This window comes from Melanotaenia boesemani, chromosome 6 (assembly GCF_017639745.1).
Source record: "Melanotaenia boesemani isolate fMelBoe1 chromosome 6, fMelBoe1.pri, whole genome shotgun sequence".
In the NCBI taxonomy this organism is placed as follows: Eukaryota; Metazoa; Chordata; class Actinopteri; order Atheriniformes; family Melanotaeniidae; genus Melanotaenia; species Melanotaenia boesemani.
Genome location: NC_055687.1, coordinates 8,836,636 through 8,851,057, shown reverse-complemented (window position 1 = coordinate 8,851,057; position 14,422 = coordinate 8,836,636). Strand labels below are relative to the sequence as shown.

The 14,422-nt window shown below is 40.6% G+C and overlaps 1 protein-coding gene across 1 annotated transcript in view; it reads left to right on the top strand.

Annotated features, from left to right (window-relative positions):
• Positions 1–14,422, top strand: part of agmo (alkylglycerol monooxygenase) — a 67,686-nt gene that overhangs the window by 1,824 nt on the left and 51,440 nt on the right. The window contains exons 2-3 of the mRNA XM_041988108.1: positions 5,581–5,711; positions 8,308–8,459. Of these exons, the coding sequence (XP_041844042.1) occupies positions 5,581–5,711; positions 8,308–8,459 (283 nt within the window). The remainder of the gene's footprint in view (positions 1–5,580; positions 5,712–8,307; positions 8,460–14,422) is intronic.

Below are 14,422 nucleotides of genomic sequence, written 5' to 3'. Positions count from 1 at the left end.
TAGTTGAAGGCTTACATGCACTGAAATTTATACAAGCAAAGTCTTATCTGAATTCCATCCATCCATCAATCCATCCATCCATCAATCCATCCATCCTTCCTTCCTTCCTTCCTTCCTTCCTTCCGTCCTTCCTTCCTTCCTTCCTTCCTTCCTTCCTTCCTTCCTTCCTTCCTTCCTTCCTTCCTCCTTCTCCAAGACTGAGTCAAGGAGACAACAGGTTCAAGAAGGAACCTGTCCAGTTCCTCCTGGGGGTTCCCTAGGTATTCCCAGACCAGAAGGTATATACATTATAATCTCTCCAGGATGTCCTGGGTCTCCCCCGGGTTTTACTTTACTTGGTCATGCTTGAAAAACCCCAAGTGAAGCAACCAGGGTGCATCCTCATCAGACGTCCATACCAACAAACTCTGCATTTCTCAGACATGTGGGTGTGTACGTGGACTTCACCCTTTCATGGTCCTATCATGTGGATTACATTAGCAAAAAAGTACAGCAGAGGATTTATTTTTTCAGGAGACTCAGGTCTTTTGGAGCCAGCAGGCAGAACCTTTACAGTTTCTGCAGTGTCACCATATTAAGCATCCTTCAACATGGAGGTCCAGTTTGGCTCTGTGGCCTCTGCCCAGCTATAGTCCAAGATACTGAAGCAGCTGAACATCTGCTCATAGGAAGTGAGTCTACCTGTGGAGAGCTGGTTCTCTAATGGCTGGTCTGCACACACCATTAGACTGGCAAATAAGATAGCTGCAGATGAACCCTTTCATCCCACTTAATATCTCCGATTAAGATAAGGCATTACTTATACAATAGAGAGGTTGGTCAAATGTAAAAAAAAGAAAAGAAAAGAAGTAAAACTAACTTCTCAGTGTAATGACCTCAAGCTGCACTTTATTCCAGTAGTGAACTCCACACCTGCTAAAACCAACCAACATAATTAATTTTATTTAAAAAAAAACAACAAAAAACTTTTTTTCTCCTTCTTGCCGTCATTTTCCAGTGTCTCAATTACCTTTTATTGTAGCCAGTGTCTGCAGCAGGTTTAACAACACATGTTTGTCATGAGTTTTTATGGGCACAATGGGAGAAGAGAACAATTACCCCCACAGCAGGAGTCCTTATAATCCACTACCAAGCACGATTAAGTAATTTAGTTTTTGCTGCAGGGCTCGATGGTGATAAAAAGTTTGCATGGGTCTGCCTGAGCTGTTCAGTGATTTTCTGTTGTTTACAGTTTGTAATTTATTGTCATTCATTATTGTTCACTGTTGTTCTGTGATCCCAAAAGACCAATTAGTTAGAGAAAAGTAAAAATAAAAAGTGCAATGTACTAATTCTTTTGACTTGTTGGGAATTATGGCTCTGTTAGTTGTTGCCAAGTCTCTCAGCTATTTAGTAATTTCAAAGCAAACAGTATTTCTCAGACAGCAGTGATAAAAGTGTATTGTCAGCCTACGTGTTTTCAGTCATCTGTGACCTTGTAAAAGGGTTTTTTGGGAAAATGCAAACATCTGGTCCACAAATGTCATGTGCCATGTAAGGTTGAATTCAGAAGAAAATAAAATAAGGTTATTAGACACCACAACAAACAGTCACACCAAAGTATGCTGCAGTATTAAATAGTGTTTATTGTGATTTTTAGTTTATGTGTTAAGAAGACAAAAACACATAAAGTATGTTTTGATTGTACCCAAGATCAGAAAGAAGGGAACCTAAAAGGCCTCAGTGAAAGAGAAAAATAACATTTATATGAAAGGGAGAGAAATAAAAGGAGACATTGATGGAGAAGGCCTGACATTCATGTTAAAAAGGAAAAAAAAAAAAAAAAAAAAAAAGCTTTTGCGAAGCATGAGAATCAGCTTGCCCTGCTGAATAATTTTGTCCCAAGCTGTCAAGAACTCAGGGCTGCAGAGGTAAAACTATCTGCTAGACAGGAGAGAAAAAAGGAGGGAAGGTTTTAGGCCGGCGTCCAGAATGATAATCTCTCTCTCAGCGGGTTTGGAGGAGGTCTGCCTGCGCTGTGAGCCCATTTGTTAGCTGCAGCTCTGCAGTCTGCTGCCAGATGTTGGAACGTTGCGTGTGATCGCAGGTCCCTGGTGGTGCTCACGCCTCTGCTTGTGCACACACATTCACACACACCTGCATGTTAGAGTTGAATCATACACAAGGGAATATGCACACACATGCATGCACACTCTGACTTCCATCCGCACATGGATATACATGCACATTTCCTCCCACCCCACCTGCACATGTACTCCTCTGTGGTCTCCTCACGCCTCCACTTTGTGCTCTTGCCGGGGCCATATGTCCCCGTTTTGGACTCCAGTCACTTGGTCAATGAGCACATTCAAGCTAAAGCTAACCAGGAGGGCTGGCATGCTGCTGAAGTCGCACTGATGACCTGTTTGCTAACCCTGTCCCTCACTAATTTGTTCCATGTTTGACAGACCCATTAAGAGGTTATTACATGTTTCCAGAACTGTTAGAAATGAAGGCCTGTCACTGACTGTTTGGTTAGTGTTCACCATTTGTTTTGTCATGAGTAGTTAGTGCAAGAAACCTGTTCTTCACAGTTGTAGTTTGTTGTTGTTATAATTTCATTATTGTTTCCTGCTAGTTGGAACTAATAATACAAAGTTGTTTTTAATGAAAATGAATTTCTTAATTTATCAAGTTACATATTAAATCACTGTTCTTGTACCATAGTTTAGGTCACCTTCTCGCCCCTCTGCCATGTTGTGTTGACATGCTGCTACAGTAGCTCAGAAGGGACCCACGAGTAAAGGTAAAGACTCATCAGTAGGCTTTTGGCAGTTTTAGGGTGTTGTACGCTAGTGGTAGGTGGGGATTAGGGTAATACACTAGATGCCATTTACAGTTTCAGCTACTAGGTGTTACTGTGTCCTACACAGTGGTCCCTGAGTCAGAGATTTTTGTGGAAACATGTCACAATTTAGTCAGTTTTTGCTTAAAACATGTTAGGTGGTAGAGAGTAGGGGTGTGTCATACTGCAAGATCAGAGAACAAGTAAATAAAAGGCTAGTATCGTCGATACCAAATACTGATACTTTTAATAGGGCTGTCAAATTAACACATTAGTGCAAAGATATGAAATTAAAGGGTTATTTTTCTTTTATTATGGATACACAACAAAGTTATAACCTGTACCATAAAATCAGAATTTGGCATTATCTCGTCAATCATTTTGGGCCAATAGGGGCCTTCTCAAAACGGTGAACCGAATCCACCAGAAATCACTTTAGCCTTCTTATTTATGGAGATTCTGATAGTTTCAAGACTTACATTTAGAGAATAGAAGCCAGAGGAGGATCCATCTTCTTATATCACAGAATTTAACCACTGAGTTGTCGCATCTGACATTCTGGTCCGTACTCTTTACCTGTTGGTGGTGTGTGTGCTGCTGGCCAGTGCCTGTTTGCTTGCTGTGCAACTAAGTCATGTGACGGTACAACATCAAAACACAACAGGAGGCACTTTTAGACAGACCCAGACAGCCAGGTTGCTTCTGTGATGACATGCAGCAGCACATGATGCATAGAGGATAGGAAATGAAGCTCAAGTATTAATGTTATTGCACTTATATTAATCGATACCGATGTTGGTATCAATAGTATCAATTTTTGGATAGATCTGCACACCATTAGTAGAGAGATGTGTTTTGCTGAATAGTGTTGTTAGTCTGTTTTCCATTGGCTTTGTGCTCAAGATTTTTTGGGCATGTCTAAAATCACATACCCATGATGCAGTGGGATTGAGTGTATATACTGTAAGGCCAATCAAAGCAACCCCACCCCTGACACTGCGCATTATAGATATGTTTAGCCATAGATTGGCAGCTAGCTAGCTAACTGTTCTGCCTTAATCAAAGAAATGCTTCTTTCATACGTCATAACTTGGAGATCCTGGGCTCTCTATTTTAACTATAGTGGATTAATAACAGCATGAATCTCAGAGAACAAATTTCAGCAGTATCTTTAATGAGTGTACGTTTAATTTAGTTCCGAGCTGCAGCACATGCTTCATTATTCATCTAGTAATTTTACAATCTTTTACAAACATCTGGGAATAATGGATACGCTACTGGTCTGAGTCTCTTGTTTCCCTGCTAGCATGTTCATGCTGCAGAGATGTACGTCAACTGACTCCTTGCAAAACTTACCATGACATCATGTGTTTCACCATTGAGCTGATGACTTTGGCAAGACCCCAGGAAGAGTAGCTGCTGTTCAACGTCAGCAGCTAGTGGGGATTCAGTAAAACAAACAATTTAGCAATGTTCGCAATTTATTCCACAGCTAGAAGGTGACTGAAATATTTAATATTTGCAGCATGAATTTGGGTTTCACGTTTATGTTATGTCTGTTTTGGTTGAAAAGAACTTTGCTCTGAATCCACGCATGTTTCACTGTAACTGACCGGAGATCAGTTAATCATGTGTTTAATGGACATACCACTGTTGTCTCAGGACAGAGAACACTACTCATTTTTCAGCTGAGACTTAAGTAAATTCCTTGTTATAGTTTTAAAGTCTGAATAAAGCAGAAATAAATGTGCTGTTGGCCAATCAACCAAACATTAAGAATTAAAATACTGCTTTCCTGAGTGAATGTAGGATTTTCTTCAGCACCTTTCTAAAACGGTTATAGTCAGTTTGGGTAATTATAAAAAAAAAAAAAAAAAAAAAAGTCGTGGAATTTCAAAAGCATAATACAAATCTGGAACATAATATTACCACTAAAGCTGCACCACATATAAGATTAAAATGACAATTTCATTTTTATTTTCTTGAAAATGATTTCTGAATTAAGATACAGCTTTTCAGCAAGTCATTTTCTTTGCCAGGAATCTAATAATCTAACTAACTGAACATTTCCCAGATGGCTGGCATGGCTGTTTTTTTGCCATTGAGCATTAAGTTATTTGAATTTCCTGACATCATGTCTCTTATGGTTCATTCCAGTTGTCCTCGGAACTCAGAATTCTGAGGAATTTTTGCCGGAAATGATTTAATATTTCTGAACGGTGAACTGTTCTCATGGCGCACATTTTTACAGTAGGTTTGTGATTTTCTAGTTTTTATATGGCATTTGTAGATGCTCTCAAATTGACTATTTTGGAGGTGTCCAGTTTTTCCGAGTTGGTGCAGCTGGAACGCCAACTACGTGGTAATGACGTCACCAGCTCTCGTCTGCTTAGAATTCCGAGATAACTGGAACGCACCATTACTTCTTGTTTTAGTTTGCTTGGCTTCCATCTGACATTACTTAAAAAGAAAATGTGCTGTTTGTCAGCACTGATGTGTAATCCATCCACTAAGATCATTTCTACCTCCACTGCTGCTTTGTTTGGATAAATGTTTGTGCTTTCCAACCTGCCAAATCACTGTGGCTTTAGACCTGCTGCTCCAGACTTGTACGGTGAAACTAACTAAGTCTTAAAAGTCCTGCAAGCTTTTAGCTCATCTGCCAAAACAAATACTCATGCTCACACACAACTGGTCTCGTTTTCACAGAGCTTTGTGGTGATCCTTTATGTATATAATTCTCTTTGTGTGTGCAGGCTACTCCATTTTTTGCTGGACTGATGGTCCTGGAGCTAGTGGTGGGCATTATGAAGACGGGAAGCCCGGTGGTCACTATCAGTGATGGAATCACCTCCTTATCTGCAGGAATGATCTCCAGACTGCCATTGTAAGTGTTTCAGCAAGCCAGTGGGATCATGCTTGTAATACACTACTGGATGTCACTGCTTTTTTATCACACTTATCACACTTATGTTTGTTCTCTGATATATATAAAAATGCCACCCATGTGATTTTTGCATATCAGGATGGCAGTGAAAAATCTCTGGGTCTACTTTCAGTTCAATTTAACAATGCAGACGGCTTCAAACTTACCACATACAGTTCAGGAAACTCAGACAGTCCGAGCTTTTCCTCCACTTTGTCCTTTGAATCTAGATCAGGAGGGTCACTAACCTGCAGGTTTTAGATGTGTCCCTCCTTCAGCGCAGCTGACTGAAAATGAATGGGTTATTATCAGGCTTGTGTAAAACTTAAGCTTTTGAGGTGATCCAATTTATTTGAATCAGGTTTGATAGAACAGGGACGCAACTAAAACCTGCAAAACACTGGCCCTTCAAAACTGGAATTGGACATCCATGGTCTGGATCTGGGATGTCCAATCCTGGTCCCAGAAGGACACTGTCCTGCAGGTTTTAGATATTTCCCTGCATGCAGAGCATGTTAAATTGTCGGGGATCCATTTAATTCAGGTCAGCTAAATGAATCTCCAGTGGATCAAACTGGATTATGAGACACTGCTGAACATGCACCTGCCTTCATCTGGAGCAGGGTTAATTTCTGATCCTGAACAAAGACTTCATGCACCTGGATACTGACATTTACACACATTGTATGCAGTTTTTTTATATGTAAAATCTGCCCATCTTCTACAATATTAAAATGGCCTTGCTGAAGTTCCCCTTCATACTGTCCAAAACAAACCCTTAAGGCTGTAAATGTGGGCTTTCCTGAGGTTTCTGTGGTGTTTGGCATTGAACATGGATCCTTGAAAACGGTGAGTTGTGATTTCTGCAGATGGTCAGTCAAATTAGGATGTAGGGGTCTGGAGGTCAGGTCAGCACCCTGAGCTCTTTGACCTATTCCTTGAGCATTTCCTGTGCAGTTTTAGTGGTTTTGGCATGCTCATCAATGTTTACATCGTTAGTGTGTCAAAGAAACATTCAGTGTTGTTCTCGAGTTACATTGAGCTGTAACTACTGTTGGTATATAAAACACTGATGTAGCCACAGGGACATGACTCATTTGTTTATAGTTTATCATTTAAAGCCTCTAGTTTGTCATTTGGTTGTCACCATCTTGGTTTTTTTGGAACCATAAGTAATGTGCATTGGATGGATCTGAATGACAACTCAAGGGCATGTGTAGCCTCGTGGTTACAGAGGTGGGTTTAGGTCTGGAGAAACAGGCTTGAGTCCCTGGTGTGCCAGCAGAGGTTAACCACTTTGGGCCCTTTAGCAAGGCCCTTAATCCCTCTCAACGGCTCCCTAGGCATCAAAAGATGGCAGCCCACTTCTCACTAGAACATCTAGAGATGGGTTACAGGGTTTCCTCCAGGTTTTTCTTTAAACTGCGTGTGGGGGGGCTTTGCAACCCCCCCTACAGAAGTCGGCCACAGCTTCTCTGCTGCTCTCTCCTGCTCGGCATTAGGTCTGCCCCTCCACTTTTCTCTCCCCCACTAGGCTTTTTATGAGACTTATTTACAGCGGATTGAGGTGCTGGGAAAGTACAAAAATGTATATGTTAATCTATCATTTAAAGACACAGACACAGCGTGTCACCACTTTCCCCGACCTGCCAAGGGCGAAGTTTCACATTAAATATGAAATAACCAGGTCAATTGTTCATTGGGCACAAAGACACGGACCCCCAACAGTAATTCCCACCCCATCACGGACAAAGTTTCTCATGGGGGATAAGCTGACTGGACCAAAGTAAAAAAAAATTTAGTTTCTCGCTTCTCCAGTGGAACCGGACAGGAAGTTGAGACTTGTTCATTTAAAAAAATTACATTATTTGCAGGCAGTGTCACATTTCCTGAGTACATTTAATGTATTTTCTCCTCATCTATTACCAGAAGACAAAAGCAAATGATTAAGTTGTTATAATAAAAGCTCTACTCCTCAGGGCGCACCCTTCAGGTCAGAATGGTCCTAAAGACCCGTTTTAAAACCCGGGGAGACTTGGCTTTCCAGGCTGTAGGCCCCAGACTCTGGAATGACTTGCCCCTGTTTCTGTGTAGTCGACTTCGTGGACTCTTTTCAAAAGCAGTTTAAGACTCTTTTATTCAGGAAAGCTTTTGGTTGATGCTTGTTATTTATTTTATCCAACTGCTACGTTGTTTTATTGCACCCATTTTATGTACAGCACTTTGTGATTTTTATCTGTGAAAAGCACTTTAAATAAACTTTACTTATTTTCTACTTAATTGATATGACATGATTTTATGTATTGATAGAGTATTAGTATGATATTTAAATAAAGGATTAAAAAAAAAAACACATTCACTGATGAAACCTTTCTATTGCATATAAAATTATCAAAAGATTTTGTGCAACATTCTTTTCCATTTCTAAAACCGAACTTCAGGAAGAGATTTACAAACTAAACAGAACTACTGTCATGTCTCTTTTTTTTCACGAGGAAAATCATGAATAAATGAATAAATAATAAAAATGACCAGAGCTTTGACTGTCCCTCTCCAGGTTGCTGATGAGAGGCTGTGAGCTGACGGCTTACGTTTATGTGTGGGACCACTTCCGGATGGTGGAGCTGCCCTGGAACTCTGCCTGGACCTGGTGGCTCAGCCTCATAGGAGTGGACTTCTGCTACTACTGGGTCCATCGTTTTGCTCATGGTACTGATGACACACTCACATTCCTGAAATTCATCAGGAAACTTCAAGTATTATGTATTCTTTTATCAAATTCTGCTAATTTAGCACATATTATGTGGGAAACTTCCATACACTTTTGCAGGAAGATCATCTTAAAGTTTTAGTTCATACAGGGAAGAATACTTGGAAATGCTGTAAAAAGAATCAACTTCAGTACTGCAAAACTTATTTGTGCTTTGGTTCTTTTATATACAAAACTGTCACGGATCAGCAAACTGGACCACAAATAAAGTTGGAGCTGAGGAATAGGTGAAAACAGTTTTTATTGAGGTGATGAGAATTTCTCCAGGGAAATCAGGTCTGGTTTGTGCAGTCAGCTTAGCCTGCAGGTGGGAGAGCTCAGATGAGAATCCTGCCAGGACAAAGAGGAATGTGCGATAGATATTGCTCACGTACCAGCGGAGGGGATGGAAACCAGCAGGATGGTTTTCAGGGACCGTGATGTAGTGATAGCAGCTCCGCCGGGGCTGTGGGAACTGCAGAACCAGAAAGACAATTAGTTTGCTCTGATAGTTACAGAAGTGGATAATCCAGGCTGAATAAGATCTCCGGGAATCCTCCAGAGTTTTCCGATGGCCAGGGGCAAGATCCGTAATCCAAAATCCAAATCCTGAGGACAGTCCAAGGGTCAGAGTACCGGTCAGAATGAATCACAGGCAGAGTCAACAGACAGGGGGCAGGCAGAATCGGGTTTTCCAAGTCGAAATACAGGTCAAGGATCAGAGACAGAGTGGCAGGGTTTACCAGACAGGGAGCAGGCTGAGTCGGGATATCCAGGTCCAAAAACGGGTCACAGGTCAGAGATCAGGTTGGCAAGCAGGAGAGAAAGGCTGGAAGCGTACAAGGAAAAACCAAGACGATCTGGCAGAGAAGAGCTGTCACAGACTGGTATATAAGGAGCCCAGACCAGGTGGAGCGCATCAGCAATCAGCAGAGTTGGAGGGAGAATGCATTCAGGGATGGCTGGGAAAACTCAGCGCCTACCACTCACTGTGACACAAAACTATAAGCTCCTATAGCTATAGCTATTCTGCATCTCTCCATTAACATGTCCATGAACTTGAAGGCATCATTAGACCTGAACATCTTGATCCAGGCAACCCAAGCCAGTAGGCTATGTTAAAGGTACACCTTTTAAATTCAGAAATGTACATAGTCTTCATGGTGCATTTAAGCAAAACTCATAAACTTAGAATCTATGTGTAGATGGATAAGACTTTAGTTTAAAAGTAAATACATTATGTTTCTTCCTAAAAACAAGAAAAAAAATATTTAAAAAGAAAGCAAATAGTGAGAAAAGATAAGCAAAATCAGGAATTGTTAATTATAAGACTGATTTCAAGGCTCATTGTCAGTGTGTTCAAATAAATAGTTCAGTGTGCAGTGTCACAAAAATATGAAAAGAGGGAGCCATCACAACAAAAAAGTCAACACAGTGATTTTGTTCAAAGATTATCACTAACTATGTTGGGATCAGGATAATCCCGTTTCTTTGGATCAAAGTTATCCGGATCTTACTCAAAAGTTTTGAACAACCCAAACTGAGGGTTTTATCCGGATAACAACGAGGAATGGGTTACGTTATCCAAGCTGATTTCGGAAACCGGATTTCCCTTTTGAACTACCCATTTTCAAGATTTGATCCTTTCCGATAACCGAAATCCGATCAGATTACGTTTCAAGAACCAGCCCCATGTGATCATGTGTCCTTAGGGCCCACTGCCCTGCATGTTTTAGCGGTAACTCTACTTTAACACATCTGAATGAAATGAATGGCTTTAACAGGCTTGCAAAGAACTTGATTAGGAAGTTTATTAATCTGAATCAGGTGTGTTGGAGTAGGATCACATCTAAAACATGCAGGGCAATGTGATCTAGAAAATGGTAGAGGTGATGCAGAACAACATAGAGAAGCACATTACATGCTGCATTTACTGACCCTTGGACATCTGATCTTTACCCAAGGAAAGGTCAGTTAACACTTAACATTAGTATGCATTGGCTTGTAGTAAAAACAGACAAATTGTGGGAATTATTATGACTAATCATGATTATTAATTTGTAAACTGTGATTAATCTGATTAAAAATCATGTGGCAGCCCTAGTTATTACATGATACAATGTTATTGTCACAATCTTGAATGTAAATTGTTTTGAATTATATCAGCAATGTTTGTACAAACACTATAAACATTGTATCATGATGTGGCTCAGTGGGTAGAGGGTTGCTGGTTTGATCCTCGGCCTGTCGAGCTCATGCCGAGGTGTCCCTGAGCAAGACACCAAACCCCAAATTGCTCCTGATGGGTCGTGGTTAGCGCCTTGCATGGTAGCGTCTGCCATCAGTATGTGATGGTGTGTGTGAATGGGTGAATGTGATGTATAATGTGAAGTGCTTTGGGTATCATTCCAGGTACAGTAAAGTACTATATAAATACAGACCATTTACTATACAATGAAAGTTGCACACATTGACTTTATTACTACCAAGAACCTCAGATATTAAAGCCACAGCATCAATACTGGGGGAATTTTTCAGTAAGGCGCCCCATAACAATGACTAATGCGGCATCCATCTTGCATCCTACCTCTAATCTGTGCTCTCTTCAGCCAGTAAAAGTCAGTCCGATGTGGACTCTTGTCTTATCTCTTACTTCATGTCTTTCTCTCCTCGTTTTTGTTTGCTTCCTCCAGTTATGTCCTCCTGCCTTTCTTTGCTGAATCAGCCACAGTGGGCATTCAAAATGGCCAGTGTGTTGATATCCAGTTGCTGACATATGATGTAGTGCCATGAAGCGAAATACTGCTATAAAGTCATGACGTGTGTTTTCTTAGCCTCAGGACCCTGCTGGGCAACAATGGCCCCAGTAATGTACATTATAAATGTCACTGCACCATCAAAACAAGCCAGAAACACATATTTTTTAAGCTCAGAAAGTTACATACAGTATACAATACACACTTAATGTTGGACACACAGTATCAGATAAGCAGAAGATGGCATTAAAAGTTCCTTAATTTTCAATATTTAGTTTCAGAATTGACTGATATACAAAGTATGTAATATTACCTATTTCTTCTTGAATGTACTGGACAGGAAGTGTTGAGCACATGCTAACCCTGAGTCTAGTGTGATTTTTAGTCAGGCTAACATGTTTAAATTCATCTTAAAAGTAAGGTTTTTGTCAGACTTTGTCAACACTGGTAGCTGTTGTCAGCTTGGCTTCATAGGGGATTTGAACAATATCCACATTTCCTATTAGCAGAATGTATTCACACTTCTCAAAACGTGCTTCTAGTTTAATCCTCTTCTCCACTGGCCATACGTGTGCTCTGTATGTTTCATCACAATAAAGCAAAATAAGCAGCTTTCATTCCATGCTTCAAAGATGACTGTGGAGTTTCCAGAGTTGTGTTTGTGTTCTCACTGTGTTACTTTGCCAATATAAGTCTGATACCCACCAGCATCAAACTGTCTGACTTTCATGTTGCTCTCACAAAGTAAAAACAAAGACTACAAAGTTAGCTGATGATAAATGTGTGCAAAATGTTGATTTAGTTGCCTTCCCTGTGGGGAGGAGTCCAGAACATGGCAGTCACATCATGTTTTCCTGGACACTGCAGAGGAAGCAATTATTTTTGAGTTACATCCAGCTGCTTTAGAGCTGTGCAGATGTGAGAGGCCTCGGTCTCCAGAGGCCTGTGGTCTTAACCCAGGTCTGCCACAGCAACAGGCTGTATATAGTCATGTCTGAAGCAGCAATGTCCAGGAGCATCTCTCTGAAAAAACATGATAGGAAATATATACCAGATACAGTGTCTCTACAGTGTTGTTGCTTTTTTAAGGGCTGTCTGCATATGTATTGGTCCAGTAACGCTTGTGCTAGATGGTCAGCTGCCACTCAGCACACCGAAAAAGAGGTATTTATTTGTGTCAGTGGCACATCAAGTTGCCCACTGTCTGGCCCACATAGTTTTAGATTAATGTTCATGGTGCTGTGTTGACATTAGAATCCACACAGAAGCTGTGCATTTAAAAGTTACGCCATAACTCGTCAAAAACTGGCCAACACGCTTTTGAGGAGAGTGAGAACAGCCCTTTAGGATGCTGGTGGTCTTTTTTAATTCTGCATTATTTTCAACATGCATATGGAAATGGTTCTAGCATCCAGCCACTATGTACCATCACTGTCATGGGGATGCCTGTGTGTAGCTCAGGTCTCAACTATATTGTCCACAATATGATTTTGAAGAGTTTATTGCTATATCATTGCATGCTTTTAAGTGTTCTGTTTAGTCCTCTGTGCAGTAAAATGATAGCAACTGCATATCACACAACACATCATAAAGCAAATGTGCCAAATGCAGCTACTCATCAAAGAGGCTAATGATTAGCATCTCTACACTGGTTCAGGTATTCCATTTAATTTCAGAAAAGTGTTACTGGTGTCAGTAATGAATAAGCCAATGAATAGCCTTTTAAACTACTGATCCACTGGATTAGATTGTGTCTCTGTTGTCTATTAGTAAGGAGATGATGGTGTTAGCATGGGAGAGGATAACAGTTAGCATTTATTAACTGGATTAGATTCTCTAGATTCTATGAGCAAAGAGATGCTGGTACCATAGCAATTTGTTTATAAATCACTTTAATAACAACAGTAAGGATGACCAAAGTTCTGCACAATAGAATCAAACACACAGTTTAAAGCAGAATCAGTTTCATACAAAAAAAACACTTTCTTTTTATTTTCATTTCCTCTTCTTCCAGCTGGTTGGGTTTGTTATTGTGGAACATTGTGGTGCTCGCTTAGTATATGTAAGCTTTTCCCTTTGTTACCAGAGGGAAGCTGTTATTCCTGACCACAGGACTGGGCCGAAACAAACCTTACTCCATACAGCTGAAGTTGTGTCAGTCAACTGAATTCTCACCTCTAGCTTCTTCCATGGAAATCTCAACCAAAATATTCCTGTATGAGAGATGCACTGATGCATTCAGGATTAAAATGAATGTAATGTACTTTCCAGCCTCCTCCTCAACTGTCTTCCCTCTTTCATCTTTTTATTCAGAGTCCAGTTCACCACCACATTTCACTTTATCTTAGCTGTTCCGTCCCCACTCGCTTTGCTGGTGTTAATCATTAAAAGAAATATATTACCATAATTTTTTTAACGAGCAGGCCAGTCAGGCCACTTTCGGGTCCAGGCCACCAGGACTTGTCCCAGGTCTCCTGTGAGCCAGTCCAGGCCTGGTCTCAACAATCTCCACCTCCTGCCTCATGGCCTTCAGTGGAGGTAGAGGAGTACTCTTCATCTGAAAGTCTATCACCATCTCAAGTTTATATGATATTATTGATATTATCAATAAGTATTAGTTGTCTTGTAACCCGAGGGTTGCCGGTTCGATCCTCGGCCAAGTCGAGTTCATGTCGGGTTGTCCTTGGGCAAGACATCGAACCCCTAATTGCTCCTGATGGGTCATGGTTAGCACCTTGCATGGCAGCTTCCGCCATGCGTGAACGTGTGTGTGCTTGGGTGAATGTGATGTATCATGTCAAGCGCTTTGGGTATCATTCCAGGTACAGTAAAGCACTATATAAATATGGACCATTTACTATTTACCATATTTTGAGAGAAAGATTAGAATAGAAAAGTATGTACAAATATGAAGCTTTATTACCTTGTTCATTAGTTCACCTGGTTTGATTTGTTCATTCGCTTCACCTGTTCGCTGTTAGTCCTGTGTATACATACCACTTGGTTTGTGGTCTTCATGTGTCATAGTCTTTTTGCCATGTTATGAAGTATCAGGGTCTTGCCTCAGTAGTGTTTTGTTTTGTAAGGTTAGTTTTTATTATTTTATTTAAAATCTTATTCTGCATCCGTCTGCCTACTGCCTCTTTGTAAGCCTGCATTCAGCTTAA